The sequence below is a fragment of the Musa acuminata genome, chromosome BXJ2-5, assembly GCF_036884655.1.
Source record: "Musa acuminata AAA Group cultivar baxijiao chromosome BXJ2-5, Cavendish_Baxijiao_AAA, whole genome shotgun sequence".
In the NCBI taxonomy this organism is placed as follows: Eukaryota; Viridiplantae; Streptophyta; class Magnoliopsida; order Zingiberales; family Musaceae; genus Musa; species Musa acuminata.
In genome coordinates, this window is record NC_088342.1 from 9,170,118 (window position 1) to 9,189,814 (window position 19,697).

The 19,697-nt window shown below is 36.4% G+C and overlaps 1 protein-coding gene across 3 annotated transcripts; it reads right to left on the reverse strand.

Moving 5' to 3' along the window:
• Nucleotides 1-9,212: 9,212 nt before the first annotated feature.
• Nucleotides 9,213-19,075, reverse strand: LOC103985056 (uncharacterized). 3 transcript variants are annotated; one of them, XM_065108651.1, is made up of 10 exons: nt 18,883-19,075; nt 17,332-17,493; nt 13,794-13,989; nt 13,260-13,300; nt 12,961-13,048; nt 12,222-12,866; nt 12,069-12,139; nt 11,430-11,720; nt 11,273-11,329; nt 9,213-9,602 (listed from the first exon to the last, which is right to left on the reverse strand). In XM_065108651.1, the coding sequence occupies exons 2-10, from the start codon at nt 17,449-17,451 to the stop codon at nt 9,405-9,407; spliced, it is 1,707 nt and encodes a 568-aa protein (XP_064964723.1). In that variant the 5' UTR covers nt 17,452-17,493; nt 18,883-19,075; the 3' UTR covers nt 9,213-9,404. The 3 variants fall into 3 exon arrangements, with proteins under 3 accessions (XP_064964723.1, XP_064964722.1, XP_064964724.1); XM_065108650.1 differs by having other exon boundaries at nt 12,045-12,139; XM_065108652.1 differs by lacking the exon at nt 18,883-19,075 and having other exon boundaries at nt 12,045-12,139; nt 17,328-17,453.
• Nucleotides 19,076-19,697: the final 622 nt, after the last annotated feature.

Sequence of the window (19,697 nt, forward strand, 5' to 3'; positions counted from 1 at the left end):
TTTTATGTAAACATTGGTTATTCGTAACGAAGTGATTTAATAAAGGTAATCATTTGTGTTTTTATATTAAAATATTGCATGTGTTGAAAATAGCTTCATGAGATCGAAACCCTTCAAACTCGGAATCTAATTTCTCCATTGTTGGCATCGCAAGCATCGCCTTGCAAACCCCAAAAGCTGCTGCAGCTGCAGTTTCAGTAACACCGCATGTTGTACGCTAAAGCCCAAAGAGCTATCGAACTACAATTGCATTAACACTGCATCTTGTCAGCATGATCCATCGATGGATTTGTTTGCGAGTCACAGCATGCTGTGGAGGACATGGTTGTTATAAGCACTAAAAGAAACTTTATGGGCTCGAGTCGTAGAAGGATGCCGGAACTCATGATCCCACCAATCAATTTGGGATGATACCTTCGAACTAAAAAAATACCAAAACCCTTGATCTCCGTGACCTATTTTGAGAATTATTTTTATTCGAGCTAATTATATGTTATCTATGGTAGTTATACCTTTTTAGCATCTCGATTTTTAGATTTAAAAAATTTATATTAGAATTTTTATACTTATAAAATTGAAACACTTAACTTTATTTATCATAATGTTATTGATTTTATCGATAGCAGTATGAAAATGATAAGTAAAAATATAATTTTAACGTCTTAGTTATGTTTTTGGTGGTAGCGGATGATAGTATTGCTGGGGGCTATGACAATTTCATCGGTGTCGATACAAAATGTAGAGCGACTAAAGAGAGATGGTCTACTCCGAGTTGGACATGACCTTCCTTTATTCGTTTTGCAATATGTTTGTCTAGTATGTCAACTTCCTCATGACTTGCCATGTCCACTAGGTCACTTGTGTTGCCTGCCACTCCCTCGAAGTTGCCTGTCGCATCTCTGGCACAAGTTTGTGATGGATCCACCTTCTCTGGGCTTCCTATAATCCTGATCCTCTTGCCACCCCTTCGCATTTTTTGTCCTTTTTGTCATCTCGCTCTTCTTGCCTCTCTCCCTCTGAATCCATGACAATGCCTTGGGTGAAGAAGCCCAAGGATCCTTGGTGGACGACCACAAAGCGATAATGCACAGTGGTTGTGGAGAGGGTGGAGGCTACCATGCTAGGATAGAGTCAAATGGTGGGGTTGCAGAGTGAACGGTGGTGCGTGGAAGCGACGGCCCATGTGGTTGACCCGCAGCAAAAAATGACAACGGTCCTACCACTACGGGTGGCCCTCGTGGCCGCATTATGGTTCAACATCAAGCTCTAAGAGCATGATGTGACAACAAAAAGAGGTAGTTGGGTGGCACTCCGACGATTGGAGGCATGCTCTGGAGTGTCTGTGAGGCTAATCACCATCACCGCGTCGTGGGTCACCGAGCACAAAGCCTGAGTCACCAACGTAGTCGATTGAGGCTGACATAGATACAAAGCGTTGGCATTTGCATCATCCTCTTCTTATCTCAACTCTCATCATCACTCTCCCTCCTCATCCACAATAGTCACCTGTGGCCCCCCAACGACATCGTCATCCGTCACCACTAAAAATATATCTAAGAAATTAAAATTACCTTTTTACCTATCATTTTTATGTTTTTGTCAATAAAATCGATGAAGTTAGGGGAAATAGAGCTAGATGTTTCACTTTTATAATTATTAGGGATTCCAATATAAATTTTTTAAATCTAAAGATCAAAATGCTAAATAAGTCTAACTAATATATAATTAGCCGTTTCTACTTTTATGCACACAAACCACATTATTATACTTAAAGACAAATTCTACGTATAAGAAACAAACCAAACTAAATAGACAATATAATTAGCCCTTTCTATTCTAATAAATGGATGTCTTTATAACATTTACAATCATACTTGAAATATGATAAATTTGAATGTAAATAATTCTAGATTCATACAAAAATAAAAAAAATAAATTAAAGATATTATTACCCTGTATGCAGAAAGCTTTAAGGAAAATGGACAGTATTTGCATCATTTTACAAACAATCGTATGCTCATTCTCGCGGTCATACCGATAATTTATAAATTTAAATTTAGATAAACCCTACATTCACACTAAATAAAATAAAAACTATGGATTCACTATTTAAATAAAATTATTTGAAATGTGTGTTTGTGCAGTTTAGATTTTAATGTACTTAAATTGACACAAAAATAAAATAACTATTGATTCACCATATGGATAGTTTTTCCACTATAGTAAGAGGCAACATGGATGGAATTTTGTGTTATCCTCACAAATGAATGTCGTTATATATGTTTTTAGAATCATGATAAAAGCATATCAAATTTGAATTTAAGTATCTCAAAATTTATATTAAAATGAAAATATTATCGATTCACCATTTAGATGTATCCTTTTAAGGTGAAAGTATCAGTAAATACATAATATTTATGTTGTTACATTCGTTTTCAGATAAATAACTGAAGTAGAGAATTTCTATCATATTTGTTGTTTGTTTGCTAAGGCTTTTTTTATTTATGCACACAAGTGTCTGATTGGAATATAGTTCTTGTAGAATGACTTGTTTCCTTCGTTACTTCATCATGAATGAGTATTCTAATTTATAGGAGGTATGTAAATCCAAAAAAACAAAGAAACAACTACCAATGTTAGGAATAATGCCACACACGTTCTAATATAATAGTAATACAACTATATTATAGTTATCCGAATGTATAGTAAATACTAAATAAATAAATAATTTCAATTTAGAATATAATTATTTAGAACTATAACTATATAGAAATACAACTATATTCTAATTATGAGTACAACTCCCGTAAGAATACAAAAAAAGATGCTTTTTTAGTAGTTTCTTTAAAAGGGGGGCACTCTCACATAAAATCTCATAACTTAGGGCTCTATATATCATTGGATTTGGGTCTTACAACCATGTTTTATGTTTTAACATGGGTGGAAAACTTTCGAAGGATGGAAGCAAACAAAGTGTTGAAAGCAAAGAAGAAGAAGAAGAAAAAGAAGAAGAAAAAGGGGAGGCGGTTGATTGGTCAAATCTCCAAGTCGACATGCTTGAACTCATCGCCGATCGACTCACCATCGATATCTTTGACTACACTCGCTTTCGTGGCGTCCGTAAGAAATGGAACTCTAGCATCCCTCGTGATCGTGCGTACCCTCCCCAACTCCCATGGCTCCTTCTCAGACATGACGACGACATCAATCGTCTCTTCTTCTACTCCTTATCAAGTGCAAGAGTCCACTCAATTCAACTTCCAGCGATGAATGGAGAAAAAATCATTGGCTCATTTGACGGATGGCTAGTTCTCGAGAACAAATTTTGTTGGACCATGTCTATCTTAAATCCTCTCACGGGTGTTCATATCCATCTTCCGACGCTCCCTACATATCTTAGGAACAATAGAGAGCACCCATCGCTCTGGAAGATTGCAACATCTTCGAACTCATCGACGTCCTACAACAATTGCATTATTATTGTTATCCCCATCCAGTTCAGTCCTCTCCTATCTATCCGTTTCGGCAAAGATGAAAATTGGACCAAGTTGGATGACAAGAGCATCTACACGGATGTCATCTACTTCAAAGAAAGATTTTATGTTATAGATAGATACACACGAGTCTCCATTTTTGACTCCTATCTTAAGAAAGTGATTGTTTTTAGTCCTCAAGGGGATTTGAGACATGGGCCTAATTGTTTTGCAGAGTTATCTGGAGAGCTTGTAGTCTTTACAAGCAAATATAGAAAGAGTTCTATCAATCGATTTCAGTATGATCTAAAAAGGATCGATATCTCTAAGTTGAATCATCGACTTATGTTGTTAGAGGAGGCAAAAAGCTTAGGTGAGCACATACTTTTCATAGGTAATACTTGTCGCTCCATCTCGTGCACGACTACCCTATACCCTCGTGGAAAACATGACACTGTCTATATCTATCCTCAGTATGCTTGGAATATATATATTAGATCGGGGGTATATGATTTAGAGGATGGCTCTTTGAAGCCCCTACCATTCGACATCAACGTTGTTAAGTGTAATGGGCATTTACCCATGTGGCATGTACCACATCTATCTTAATCTTCTGATTCTGTTAACGTGTATATCTTTTAATAGTAGTAATAATGAAGGGATATTAAATCTTGAATGTGTTTGCAAGTCTTCGAAGCCTCTCATGATATTGAAACCTTTTAGACTTGTAATAGAATTTCTCCATTGTTGGCATCGCCTTGCAAACCTCAAAAGCTGCTGAGTTGCAATTGCATTAACACTGCATGTTGTAAACAAAAACACCGAGAGCTAATGTACCACGATTGCATTGGATCGATTTGTTTGCAAGTCACAGCATGCTGTGGAGGACATGGTTATTATAAGCAATAAAAGAAACTTTGATCATGGGCTCAAGTGACACAAGGATGCAGGAACTCATGATCGATCCACCAATCCATTTGTTTGGCTTTCTTAGAGAAGCTGATACCTTCGAACCTTACCAAAAAGAAAACCGAAACCCTCGGTCTCCTCCACCAATTTTGAGGAGCATTTCTATTCCCATTGCACTCCGATCGATTGAAGAACATTACTTGTACAAAGTTGGCAATATGTATTATGTTGAAAGTGAAGGTAAATTTTCGGTAAGCAAGAAACAAAAAAGAGACAGCCACTTAGTGTCTCTGCTATGTGAGACTATGTTTCTTCTGTGAGTTCATCGTCGCCGCCGCTACTGGAATTGTCATTGCTGCGGCTGAAGACTGGATTGCTTGAAATCAGCTGTGCTCTTGGCTTTCGCTCCCTTGGGTACGGATGAATGGCAGATAACTCCCTAATGCGTCGCATAACATATTGTGGTATGGGGAGTGTCACATGTTTCTTGTGTGGCCCAACCTAGAAAGATACTGTGTTAAGGATATCTCTAATGATATCAAAACCTCCACAAAACTGTAGCAAATTGATCACATTCTCGAACCAATTCAGAAAAATGATCTAATTCACCAGTAATTACGTTCATGAAAATTTTCCACCTGATTCAAATGCTTAACAATGACAGCATACATAATAGTGTCAGACGACATATAATTTATTAACACCAAAGCGCAAAATGATTATAAACAAATTGATGCCCAGAACGTAAAGAATAAATTTAAGAACTCGTAAGAAATTTTGTAATGCTTTGACGAATATAGACAGACAAGTTTCCATCAACAAATATCGGACACCTCCAAAGTGACGAGTCATTGGGGATAAAATGCAACTGGACAGTGTTACACTAGGGGATAAAATGCAACTGGGGTAAACTTCCTCATGACTTGTCATGTTCACTAGGTTACTTGTGTTGCTTGCCACTCACTCGAAGTTGCCTATCGCATCTCTGGCACAAGTTTGTGATGGATCCACCCTCTCTGTGCTTCCTATCATCCCGATCCTGTTGCCACCCCGTTGCATTTTTTGGCCTTCTTATCGTCTCGCTCTTGCCTCTCCACCTCTGAATCCATGATGATGCCTTGGGTGAAGAAGCCCAAGGATCCTTGGTGGACGACCACAAAGTGACGATGCACAGTGGTTGTGGAGAGGGTGGAGGCTACCATGTTAGGATAGAGTCGAATGGTGGGGTTGTAGAGTGAACGGTGGTGCGTGGAAGAGATGGCCCACGTGGTTGGCCCGCAGCAAAAAATGACAACGACCCTACCACTACGGGTGGCCCTCGTGGCCACATTGTGGTTCAACATCAAGCTCTAAGAGCATGATGTGACAACAAAAAGAGGTAGTTGGGTGGCGCTCTAGCGATTCGAGGCATGCTCTGAAAGTTTTTGTGAGGCTAATCACCATCATCGCGTAGTGGGTCATCGAGCACAAAACCTGAGTCACCAACGTAGTTATTGATTGACACTGACATAGATACAAAGCGTCGGCATTTGTATCATCCTCTTCTTACCTCAAGTCTCATCATCACTCTCCCTCCTCATCCACAACAGTCACTCGTGGCCCCCCAGCGACATCGTCATCCGTCACCATTAAAAACATATCTAAGACATTGAAAGTACCTTTTTACCCATCATTTTTATGTTTCTGTCAATAAAACTAACAAAGATAGGAGAAATAGAGCCGGAGGTTTCACTTTTATAATTATAGGGATTGCAATATAAATTTTTTAAATCTAAAGATCGGAAAAGTCTAACTACATGGGAATAATATATAATTAGCCATTTCTATTCTTATGCACACAAAACCATATTATTATACTTAAAGACAAATTCTACATATAAGAAACAAACCAAACTAAATAGACAATATAATTAGCCCTTTCTATTCTAATAAATGGATGTCCTTATACTCATTTACAATCATACTTGAAATATGATAAATTTGAATGTAAATAATTCTAGATTCATACAAAAATAAATTAAAGATATTATTATCCTGTATGCGGAAATCTTTAAGGAAAATGGACAGTATTTGCATCATTTTACAAACAATTGTATGCTCATTTTCTAGGTCATGCCGATAATTTATAAATTTAAATTTAGATAAACCCTAGATTCACACTAAATAAAATAAAAACAATGGATTCACTATTTAAATAAAATTATTTGAAATGTGTGTTTGGGCAGTTTAGATTTTAATGTACTTAAATTGACACAAAAATAAAAGAACTATTGATTCACCATATGGATAGTTTTTTCACTATAGTAAGAGGCAACATGGATGAAATTTTGTGTTATCCTCACAAATGAATGTCGTTATATATGTTTTTATAATCATGATAAAAGTATATCAAATTTGAATTTAAGTATCTCAAAATTTATATTAAAATGAAAATATTATCGATTCACCATTTAGATGTATCCTTTTAAGGTGAAAGTATCAGTAAATACATAATATTTATGTTGTTACATTCGTTTTCAGATAAATAACTGAAGTAGAGAATTTCTATCATATTTGTTGTTTGTTTGCTAAGGCTTTTTTTATTTATGCACACAAGTGTCTGATTGGAATATACTTCTTGTAGAATGACTTGTTTCCTTCGTTACTTCATCATGAATGAGTATTCTAATTTATAGGAGGTATGTAAATCCAAAAAAACAAAGAAACAACTACCAATGTTAGGAATAATGCCACACACGTTCTAATATAATAGTAATACAACTAAATTATAGTTATCCTAATATATAGTAAATACTAAATAATTGAATAATTTAAATTTAGAATATAGTTATTTAGAAATATAACTATATAGAAATACAACTATATTCTAATTATGAATACAACCCCCGTAAAGATTAAAAAAAAATGCTTTTTAGTAATTTATGTTGATCTTGATAGGAAGAGGGGATAGAGATATCAAACAGACGAAGAGTAGGACAAACTTCAATCTTCTATATTTCTCTCAAGAAAACACTTTATAATTTCAGAAACTCTCTCTATTTCATAACCTAACATATGGGGTTTATATAGTCCCCAAAGATACATTACATTAATTGTATTCAAGATGAATCATTCTCTTTCGAGAAACCTTTTCAAGAACCAATAACCAATTTGACTTATCCTTCCATAAACTTTTAATCTATTTTTTCTTCTTAATATAATGAATCTTCCTCTTGATACAATGAACATTTCTTTTGATGAACAAGTTTAATTCCAACGGTTTCTTTAAAAGGGAGGCACTCTAATATAAAATCTCATAACTTAGGGCTCTATATATCATTGGATTTGGGTCTTACAACCATGTTTTATGTTTTAACATGGGTGGAAAACTTTCGAAGGATGAAAGCAAACAAAGTGTTGAAAGCAAAGAAGAAGAAGAAGAAGAAGAAGAAGAAGGGGAGGCGATTGATTGGTCAAATCTCCAAGTCAACATACTTGAACTCATCGCTGATCGACTCACCATCGATATCTTTGACTACACTCGCTTTCGTAACGTCTGTAAGAAATGGAACTCTAGCATCCCTCGTGATCGTGCGTACCCTCCCCAACTCCCATGGCTCATTCTCAGACAAGACGACGATATCAATCGTCTCTTCTTCTACTCCTTATCAAGTGCAAGAGTCCACTCAATTCAACTTCCAATGACGAGTGACGAAAAAATCATTGGCTCATTTGACGGATGGCTAGTCCTCGAGAACATATTTTGTTGGACCATGTCTATCTTAAATCCTCTCACGGGTGTTCATATCCATCTTCCGATGCTCCCAAGATATCTTTGGAAAAATAAAAATTGCCAATCGCTTTGGAGGATGGCAACATCTTCGAACTCATCAAAGTCGTACAATAATTGCATTATTATTGTTATCCCCATCCAGTTCAGTCCTCTCCTATCTATCCGTTTCGGCGAGGATGATAATTGGACCAAGTTGGATGACAAGAGCATCTACACAGATGTCATCTACTTTAAAGAAAGATTTTATGTTCTAGACAGATATGCCCGAGTCTCCATTTTTGACTCATACCTTAAGAAAGTGATTGTTATCGGTCCTCAAGGGGATTTGAGACATGGGCCTAATTGTTTTGCTGAGTTATCTGGAGAACTTGTAGTCTTTACAAGCAAATATATAAGGAGTTCTATCAATATATTTCAGTATCATCTAAACAAGATCGATATCTCTAAGTTGAATCATCAACTTATGTTGCTAGAGGAGGCAAAGAGCTTAGGTGAGCACATACTTTTCATAGGTAATACTTGTCGCTCCATCTCGTGCACAACTACCCAATACCCTCGTGGAAAACATGACACTGTCTATATCTATCCTCAGTATAGTTGGAATGGATATATTAGATCAGGGGTATATGATTTAGAGGATGGCTCTTTGAAGCCCCTACCATTCGAAATCAACGTCGACGAGACTTGTAATGGGCATTTACCCATGTGGCATGTACCACATCTATCTTAATCTTCTGATTCTGTTAATGTGTATATCTTTTAAGAGTAGTAATAATGAAGGGATATTAAATCTTGAATGTGTTTGCAAGTCTTCGAAGCCTCTCATGATATTGAAACCTTTTAGACTTGTAATAGAATTACTCCGTTGTTGGCATCGCCTTGCGAACCCCAAAAGCTGCTGCGTTGCAATTGCATTAACACTGCATGTTGTAAACAACAAAAACACCAAAAGCTAATGTACCACGATTGCATTAACATTGCATGTTGGCAGCAGGATCGGTCAATCGATTTGTTTGCGAGTCACAGCATGCTGTGGAGGACATGGTTATTGTAAGCACTAAAAGAAAACCGAAACCCTCGGTCTCCTCCACCAATTTTGAGGAGCATTTCTATTCCCATTGCACTCCGATCGATTGAAGAACATTACTTGTACAAAGTTGGCAATATGTATTATGTTGAAAGTGAAGGTAAATTTTCGGTAAGCAAGAAACAAAAAAGAGACAGCCACTTAGTGTCTCTGCTATGTGAGACTATGTTTCTTCTGTGAGTTCATCGTCGCCGCCGCTACTGGAATTGTCATTGCTGCGGCTGAAGACTGGATTGCTTGAAATCAGCTGTGCTCTTGGCTTTCGCTCCCTTGGGTACGGATGAATGGCAGATAACTCCCTAATGCGTCGCATAACATATTGTGGTATGGGGAGTGTCACATGTTTCTTGTGTGGCCCAACCTAGAAAGATACTGTGTTAAGGATATCTCTAATGATATCAAAACCTCCACAAAACTGTAGCAAATTGATCACATTCTCGAACCAATTCAGAAAAATGATCTACTTCACCAGTAATTACGTTCATGAAAATTTTCCACCTGATTCAAATGCTTAACAATGACAGCATACATAATAGTGTCAGACGACATATAATTTATTAACACCAAAGCGCAAAATGATTATAAACAAATTGATGCCCAGAACGTAAAGAAATTTTGCAATGCTTTGACGAATATAGACAGACAAGTTTCCATCAACAAATATCGGACACCTCCAAAGTGACGAGTCATTGGGGATAAAATGCAACTGGACAGTGTAACACTGACAAATGATTGAACAAAACATGAGCAAACAAGTGTCTGCATCAACACTTTTGGGGTTCGTATTATATATAGATCATGAATGTATGCCTTACATATATGCAATGACAAATAATTGTGAATTCAGGATCTATGCAAATAGGACCATCTCAGAAAGAAACTTATACACAGTATTGAAATATAGAGACAGATACAGATACTCAGCTGTAAGCATAATAAAGCTCAGGTTATCAATATAAGCTCAATGTTAAGATACAGGCCTTCTACTCGAACCACCAATAGGTGCTTAGTGCAAGAATATTATTCCTTCTACCTAAAGCAACTATAAAAGTGAAAATAATGCTTAGACAATAAACTGAAAGAAGCAAGAAAGTTCGAGGAACATGTACAACAATCATCTTCCTCAAGAGTATAAATGAAAATAACAAACAGAATCTACCCAACTCTTTAGGATTGGCCACATGGGAGCAAGATGCGATTGTAAAAGAAGAGCTTTCAATATGCATACACTGTTATGATTTTACAATTGCAATATACCAGGTTATAATTCTTATAGAGTGAGTGCCTCCAGAATTACACTTAACATGTTACAGTTGTTACGATCTAATAATATCTTTGTATGATACATTTAACATTTTTCTACTAAATCTATCAGAGGTTTTTTTAATGAACTGTTCCAACTATTCTAACTGTTACTTGTACATAAATCATATCTTTTACATTTTAGTATCATAATTCTCTGTGAAAAGTTTAACATCTTAACATGAAAGTAAAAGTATTTTTTACAATATAATACTGTCATTTTTTTCTTAAATTCTGTTCTTTTTTTTTATTTTTCCAAGTGTTTTACTTCTATGATAATTTATATCTTAAAATTTTCAAATTACTTTTTCATTGACCTGATACTGTCAATCTCAATCCCAACCATATTAATCCCTAGGTGATCTTTTATCCCAATCTTGCAGACTCTGAACTTGCATCAATGTACATAATCTAACTGCAAAACATGCTTTTAGCAAGCCATGCTATCATCCTCTCTCCAAGAACACAAGTACAATTAACTAATAGATGTTCATAATTACCCTTTTAGTACTTAATTCAGTTTACTAACTGCTTATTTATTTCCAACCAGATAGTTCACAGAGACCAAACAACTTTGATCCCTCGTCTATGTAAATCATAAGTCTCTATAGTTGCAGAAGACACGCAAAGAGAGAAGTTAAGCACCTCTTATAAGCAAGGAACATTTATGTCATAAAGCATAGTTTTAGATCTCTTCTCAGACATTGGAATAAAAAACACAACTCTTACCTGCTTTCTGTCATGTAACTGAGCAGCACTAGCTCTCAAAAGGTTTCTCCATTTATCCTGTAAAGTGAAGCAATTCTAAAATCAACAAAGATTTTCTTTTAATCAACAAAAAACTTTTCATTAAGAAGAATTGATCATATGATTGATTCATAAGGACCTTGAGATCCACAGATGTGCGGAAAGCAGATGTTGCGAATAAGAGCCTCTTGATATCAGTCCATCTGCCAACTCCATAATGGGAGACACCTTCAATGAGCTTCATCACTTCTGGAAGTGTCCAAAGTCTATGATGTTTCCTTCTAATCCCACTTTTCTCATTTCTAACTGTTCTGGTCCAGTCTTCTGATGCATTATTTCGTAACTCAGACTTTGGAAACCTTAAAGCATATGTTGCTCTAGATTCATCGGCAGTTAAGAATTCATCCTCGCTTATTATAGTCTCATTTCCCTGGATGGAAGGTTCTGATTAGTGGCCATAAAATAAAAAGCTAGAAACAACAAAGGTACTTAACAAACAAATGTTTTGATTTCTGAGACCCCAAATATATGACATTGCGTATCTTCCAGTGCATATATATATGCAATTCAAAAAAGGTTGGGGTCTTGGGATCTTCAAATGCTACATGGTAATATATATTGGATATAATGATTAGTAAATTTTGTGCTTAACTAAAAGCTTCAGAAAATAACTGCAATGAAATGAAGCATACTGCAAACCATGAGAGTTCAAGAGAATCACTAGTAATGCAGGAAGACTCGGCAGAGAATTTACCACTTCATGGAAAGGATATCTCACCATAACTGCGGCATTTTTCCGACGCTGAACTCTGGAGGCATGCAGACCTCTTTGTTTCTGAATAACTAAACCTGCATCGGACTCTTGGTCAAACCATTGTCCTACCAGTTTCTACCAATAAATGATCAACTGTTCTAGCACAAGAAATTTTACCTCTAGTTTCTCTGCAGCATCTGGATTTCAAATCTGATGTTTCTTCAATATATCTTCGAGTAGGTTTGCGTAATCTCTTATTTGTTATAACTGCACTGTCTTCATCTCCCAAATGAGTCTTGTGTGCCTCAGAAAAATTTCCCACTCGAACATCCCTACCACACTGCACTGGCTTCTCAGCACCTATTCCAACCACCAGTTTGGTGGTATCAAATATACTTCCGAATGGACTAGACACTTCTTCAAAAAGATTTTTTGGTATCCATATTGTTTCATCATCAATCTCATTTGGCATAGAACTGCATTGCGAGGGACTGGAAAATTTGTTAATTTCAGTCAGGTTCTGCAATTCAAAGAGTATATGATGCTCCAGAGACTGCTTGTCCTCCACTGATGTACCCCATCCCAAAGTGCTTCTGAACACATCAGGAAGTTGATCGGTGCTTACATCATCGAACAAAAATGCATCTCGAGCAGGCGTAGCAGCATCATATGGAGAATTAAGAGCATTTGACAAGTCTGAGAATTCTCCAGCATCACTATGTATTCCAATGCTTTTGGTTTGCAAATCTGATCTGAAATTTCTAATACATGATGTGTACTGGGAAGCACATTTAACCTGAAGGCTTTCTGCACAGTCATTATCTGAATAAACAAAAAAAGATAAGGGGGAAAATTATAAGCAGCAGCCTAATTTAAGAGCTCCAATATAACAAGAAATGTACCAAAAGAGAGGTACCCCAAAAAAGTTCAGGACAGATGCTGCAGAAATTGCTTTGTCCATGAAGATTCCCTTCATTAACTCCCTGGAGCATGCTATCAACAAACTGCAAAAAACACACTACCATGTATCACAAGGTTTAAAATGTACAAGTGCAAAGATTCCTTGAACAATTAAAGTAGAGCAAAACCCAAGATTGCAAACTAATACAAACAAAAGGTATTTGCACTTCATCTCCCACAATTCTTAATCTTTATTCAAGAAAATAGTCTCTAAGTGTAAACATCTTGAGCTACGATGAACACTGAACACTTCACCTCATGTTTCTGAATCAGTGCAGCATCAGAATAATTTTTTCCTGCAAGGAAATTGCATATAAGTACACTGTACACATACATCAATACACATATAATGAAACTAGAGAAGAGAATAAACAGCAGAAGGGACTTTATTCGAGTGTTTCATCCTTAAAGCATTGATAACTAAAACCGTGAAGTTGGAGGAGGCACGGATTCTTGTTGCAAATTGTCACTGTGCAATGAAGAGATTGCCGACATCATGTAAAAAAGAAACAAAATTAAAAGGCAAAGGCAATTTACAGCAGAATATAAGATGAAAAGTTACTTGCATCTACGCAGCAACTCAAAGCTAAGAAACCACATATAAAAACCACATGAAGTCACATGATTACAGGAAAACATAATAATTTACAAACACACACACAAATATAGAACAAACTGAAAAAAAGACTACTATTTAATAAAAATTTTAGCAATCACAAAAAAAATCACTCCATCAAAACATAAACTAGGAGATAAATAAACTTTTAACACATCTAGCAATAATCATACCAAAATCTGCTTTACAATCTGTGTAATCAACTGCAAATGTAAAATCTTCGATAGCTAGGCACTCTTTAGAATGCTCTGAGCCCATAAGCATGATATTGTTGCTTAAATCTTTTTCAATTTGTGGCTCCAAAAGTAAATGCTCAACCTCCATTGCTTCATCTTCTGAGGCAGGAAAAAGTACACCATGAATTTCATCCTGTAATAGATTCAAGATGGAAAAAATAATTACAACCTGGTTGATTACAAGTTCAGAATTTAAGAAGGACAAAAGATCATACTAAACCTAGTACCAACATATCATTCTTAGCTGTGTTTTCATAAAAATACACGAGAAATTTCTCTAATTTTGAGTAAATGCTAGATATAGATATTGTTGGGATTGGTAAGTACTTTGGGATTCGTGGAGCCAGTGTCCCAGTGGGATAAGGAATTCCTGTACAAGAAAGAGTTCTTGTGAAGGAAGGGAACCCTACTAATTGGGGTTTGGTTCTTTTATAAATATCTCATGTATCTCTATGTTTTAGTTTAAAGGGGGAGTGGGGAGTAGGATACGAAGAATACTTTTAGAATTCTTAGGTTTTTCTAGGGCATCTAGAGAGGGTACTCTAGAGTTTCTAGAGAGGACAAGAGAAAAAATATAAATTCTTCAAGGGTTTATGTGAGAGGGTCTGCAAAGAAATATATGCTTGAGTGGAGAAAGACTAAGGTCTTGTAATTGATTTCACATGGTGCATGTAAGCGGGAATTGTCGAACCACGTTAAATCTTGTGTTTGCCTTTTGGTATCTTCTTGATTGTTGATCTATACAATTTGGTTTGGTTTTCAGAATTCTCCTCTCCCTCCCCAACAAGTGGTTTTAGACCCAAAAAGATCCAGTGGTCAGAGATTCAATAAGGATGAACGACGAAGATTGAAAGGGGTGTGGAGCAAAAGTATATTCTCTTCACAAGGCACAAAAGTAAACAAAATACTCACCAAGAGAGAGATGGTTGGGATTGACAAGTATTTTATGATTCCTAAAGCCAGTATCCCAATGAGATAAGGAACCCTAGTACAAGAAGGCGTTCCCGTGAAAAAGAAAACCATTTACTTAGGGTTTGGTTCTTCTATAAATATCTCATGTATCTTTAGGTTTTAGCGGGATAAGAGCAAGATGTGAGGAATACTTTTAGTACTCTTAGGTTTATCTAGGATATCTAAAGATAGTACTCTCTAGAGTTTTCAAATAAGAGAAAATGTGCAAATTCTTCGAGGTTTTATGTAAGAGGGTCTACAAGGAAATTTGTGCTTGAGAATGGGTAACTCAAGGTATTGTAATTGATTTCACATGGTGAATAATTTAGTTTTTCTCCATGGATGTAGACGGGAGTTACCAAACCATATTCAATCTTACGTCGACTTTCTGGTATATTCTTGATTGTTGATCTCTACAATTTCTTTTAGTTTTTGGAATTCTCGTCTCCCCAACAAATATAAGATTCCAAAATCAATAAGCGCTATCAAGTGTTGGGCTTTTTTGAGAAATTATAAGAGATATCATTCACATGACTACTATTAAATCTCTAGATTTGAAGTTTATTAGCAAAACATATAGCAGTAAAGGCAAGTGTCAGACCAGGTGCAAGGAAGTGGTCATAGAAAGAATCATACACACAAACTCCCAGGATTCCAATTTAGCAATGAGTGTCACCCCGAGTTCTACAGTGGGCAAGCCAACTAGAAATCACCGATACAAGTTCCTATGATCCCAATATAGGAAATGAGATTCAAATCAAGTTCTAAGGGGGGCAAGGCAACTTGAATAAACCAGTCCAGCTACGAAAGGGTTAACAACTATAATTTTATTATTTAGAAATTCTCACAATAATATATAGTGCAGTAATCAAAATATTCCTAGTTGACTCCCAACCAAGATGTCTGCTATTTCTGAAAGCAAGAGAACTTTGAAACAAGAAAACAGAATAAATCAAACAAGTGGAAACTTATTGACATAATAATTTTTCTCGGGAGTTCAATTAGGTGTGTATTGGAGATGTCAATTTTCAAGTTGGTCTCAAGTATACTAACTCAATTGGGTAAATTAGAAGTTGCAATTTCAGCCCAGATCTGAAATGCATCAGGTCTTATTTGTTTAACTTTGAGAGGGATGACAGTGAAATCAGAACATAATTTTCACAAGGTGAGTCTACTCGAGACTGGAACAAAATCATTAAACTCCCCAAACCCAACGTGCCTGATCCTTGCCCTCCCTATCTCACATAAAAAAGCCATCCTAGTAGAATTATATAAACTACTTTTCCTTTTATATTACTATTATAAACAATATATATATACTAAATATATTTCCATTATTTATTCACATTTGGGCAGGCAAAAAATTAATACTATCAATTTTTGTATGGATCGGAGATGACATCATGTTCATTAACCCAGGTTGGAATCCACAAAGATGGGATGGGATTTACAAGTGGTGAGGCTGGGGCGGTTTTTCACTCAACCTGGCTTGCACCAGCCCTCTGAAATGATTTTTAAAAAAGCAAGCTCAAACTAAGAACTAAAGCACCTTCCTTAGGACAACCAGTCAGTTTTTCACTCAACCTGGCCTGCACCAGCCCTCTGTAATGATTAAAAATAGCAAGCTCAAACTAAGAACTAAAGCACCTACCTTAGGACAACCAATCAGTTTTTCACTCAACCTGGCCTGCAACAGCCCTCCACAAGTTCAAACTAAGTAAAGCACCTAGCTTAGGGCAACTAGTCATGCAGAATAGCAATACACCATTTACCTCTTAGGAAAATGCAAGATATTATTTGTTCACATTGACTCCTTGGTTTTTGCTAATTGTTACACAACAAAAATATTATGCATACAATTCACAATTTTGCATTCGCCGTTTCAGTCTAAGACTAGATGAATTTTGGAATTATAGTCAATGCCAAAGGTTCCCACTTTACAGCTTAGTTCATTGGTGATTCATACACAATCATAGTCATCTCTCAATCCAACCAAGTGTCCCAAAGATATTTAAGCAAGGTATGTAATTTCGTACTGTACCGGAGTTTCGACGTTCGCTCGATATGGTACGAAACTGACTACCGAGCGGTGTATATATATATATATATATATATATATATATATATATATATATATATATATAAGGCAACGTCGCGTCGCCTTTTATAAAATATTTATATATTAAAAATATATATATATATATATATATATTTTTTTTTTTTTCATTCCGCTCGGTAACGGGCGATCCGTGTACTGGTAAGCTGACGGACCGATACGTACCGCCCGTACCGGGCAGTATTATTCGAAATTGCATACATTGGATTTAAGTATACAGACCTTTAACAAAAAGGATAATAGATCTCCATCTATGCATTCAAAAATCTTGACAAAATATACGAGAAGAATGTCAGATGAGACCTAAGATTAAGATTTAAAATCACAGAAACAATAAGACAAGAGGGAGACAATAAGTAGATAGAAGAAATGAAACATTCCTCATTGGTTTCAAGGACACTTACAAACCTGAACAGGCTTACAAGTGAAGTTATTTTGGTACATGCTTGGCTTCACCCACCCATCTTCTATGGCACATTTCACCATGCCATCCTTGCAATCATCATGCACAACTTCCACAATTTCCATAAATATGGAAGTGCAATTAGTAGTTCCACCAATCCTAATAAACTGCAAAATTAAAAAGAGAAATCACTCTAACAGCTAAACTTTTCATCATAACTACCACATGTAGAAATAGGTAATTTTGTTTATACAACACTCAGAATCATTGTAATGTTTTTAGGACACATATCCCATAAGCAAACATGTCCACATGTAAACCTCGGGAGCTAGTGGCGGCAATGGGTCTAGATTTGGTCAAGTAAACAGACTAAATCAGTTTGAGAGCTAAAATCACAGCAATAAGCTTAAAAGCCTGGATAGATCAAATGTCTTAATGGGTATAATGAGGAGAACATCCCCGTTTAGTCTATCATGACTCAATTTTGATATTCTCATCTATGTCTTAATTGCAACTGAATGAAATATAAACACCCCTAGTTTAGTTTCACGTCGAAAGTGGGAGAAACGTGAGTTGGTATATAAGTACCGCATGAGTGTACCATCATTAACACAGACAGATTAAGCATTTTGGATCACATAGTTATAAGACCAAGACAATGTGTCAATTATCTCATTCAATCAAATCATGGCAATTGGTATAAGGAAAGCCTAATATTAGATATGGTGGGTATCGCGATGAGTTTAAGTAGGAAAGGACCGACTAAAGGCACATCATAGTTTAAGTAGGAAAGGACCAACTAAAGACACATCATGGACTGTAATACACAAAGTTCAGTTTCACATTAGAAGCAAGAGAAAAGTTGAATCGGTCTTCAAAGGTTGGATAGATGTACTAAATATTTTCTGAGCCACTGGTTCATACTTGTCATATTAATGCATCAGTTATCTAGATAAATTAAAAAATTAAAATAACTAAGAGAAATTTTGTCATATTAATGCATCAGTTATATGGATGGATGAATTAGAAGAATTACGATAACCAAGAATAAATTTGTAACTAGTAAAGACATTCCATGATAGCTTCCTGTTGAGCTTGACAGAGCAGTAGCTTATCACACTAAATACGCGAACTGAGTAAATTAATCAAAGATAGACTACTCCAATACCCAGTCACAACAGAGGACTAGTGGACACACCTACATGAGACGACCATATGCACCAGAATTCAACATATTCCACCTTCTAAGCTTCCACCCTCTAAGAGCCTAATCAGTATTAGTTCCACTTATATTCCAATAACATATCTGCTGAAGAACATCCCCGTTTCAGGAACAGAAAAGAGGTAAGCATTAAAGAATCATCACGACATATTTCATTCTTTCATGTAGAATATCTGAACCACTATTTCCTCCAAAGCAATGATCAAACACATTCGACCACGAAAAAGAACGGGCATTACAAAAGCATGACATCCAACCCCACAACATTCTCCTAGAAAAGAACAAAACATGAGCAGGACAAAAATGGACGAAAGAGGAACCAAGGCCGGCTCACCTCGAGGTACTTGCGATGGAAGCGGAGGACCGACAAGGGAACCGAGCGAAGCAACGGAGGCGAGAGGGAGAGGACGAAGACGCTGAAGGAGCACGCTCGGCGTTCGCCTTTGCTCTGCTCTGCGCTGCGTTTGCTTTGCTTTGCTTAGCTTCGGCAACGGACTCGAGGGGGCTGGGGGAAAGGCGGATTGGAATTATGGGACTGGGGTCCGAGAGGCACAAGGAAGCATGGTGGCACGTGGACGGCAATCCCTTTCCGGGGGGCCCACGTGGGGTAGACGGTAGTGATACGCTGGCGACGACGGTCGCCGGTTCGATGTCACGTGCGACAGGGGGCGTGAGGCGGCGGTTTTTCTTAAGGGGGGAAATATTTGCTAATTTTTTTTAATGTTTATTTGCCTGATTATCATAACTAAACTATAATCCATTCGACTAAGTTTTGATACATCGAGGCATTAGTTGGTTTGATGAATCAATCAATCGAACAAATTATATAAAACACATAATAAGCGATCTTATAAGATAATATATTCTAATATATATATTTTTTATTTTTCCTTATCTCTTTATTATATCATGTTCTCTCTTTTTCCCAACCTGCTATCTTCTCTCTTATTTTTCTTCTTTTTATCCCTTTTGTTTTACTTCTGCTCTTCCATGTTTCTCTTCTAACCTGTTTATATCTATTGTCGATTCTTTGGGGTTTTCGTTTGACATCGATGCCATCTTCCCTCACATCGAACTATGTGATTGAGAAAGCAAAAGATTGAAAGGATATTTTTAATTTTTAATATTCGTCAAGCATATTCTTTTCCG

Coding starts and splice junctions, on each gene's coding strand:
- LOC103985056 (XM_065108650.1), bottom strand. CDS start 17,451: ATGGAAATTGTGGAAGTTGTGCATGATGATTGCAAGGATGGCATGGTG. Junction 13,049..13,259: donor CACTGATTCAGAAACATGAG/GTGAAGTGTTCA, acceptor TGTTTTTTGCAG/TTTGTTGATAGCATGCTCCA. Junction 11,330..11,429: donor GCACATCTGTGGATCTCAAG/GTCCTTATGAAT, acceptor TTCACTTTACAG/GATAAATGGAGAAACCTTTT.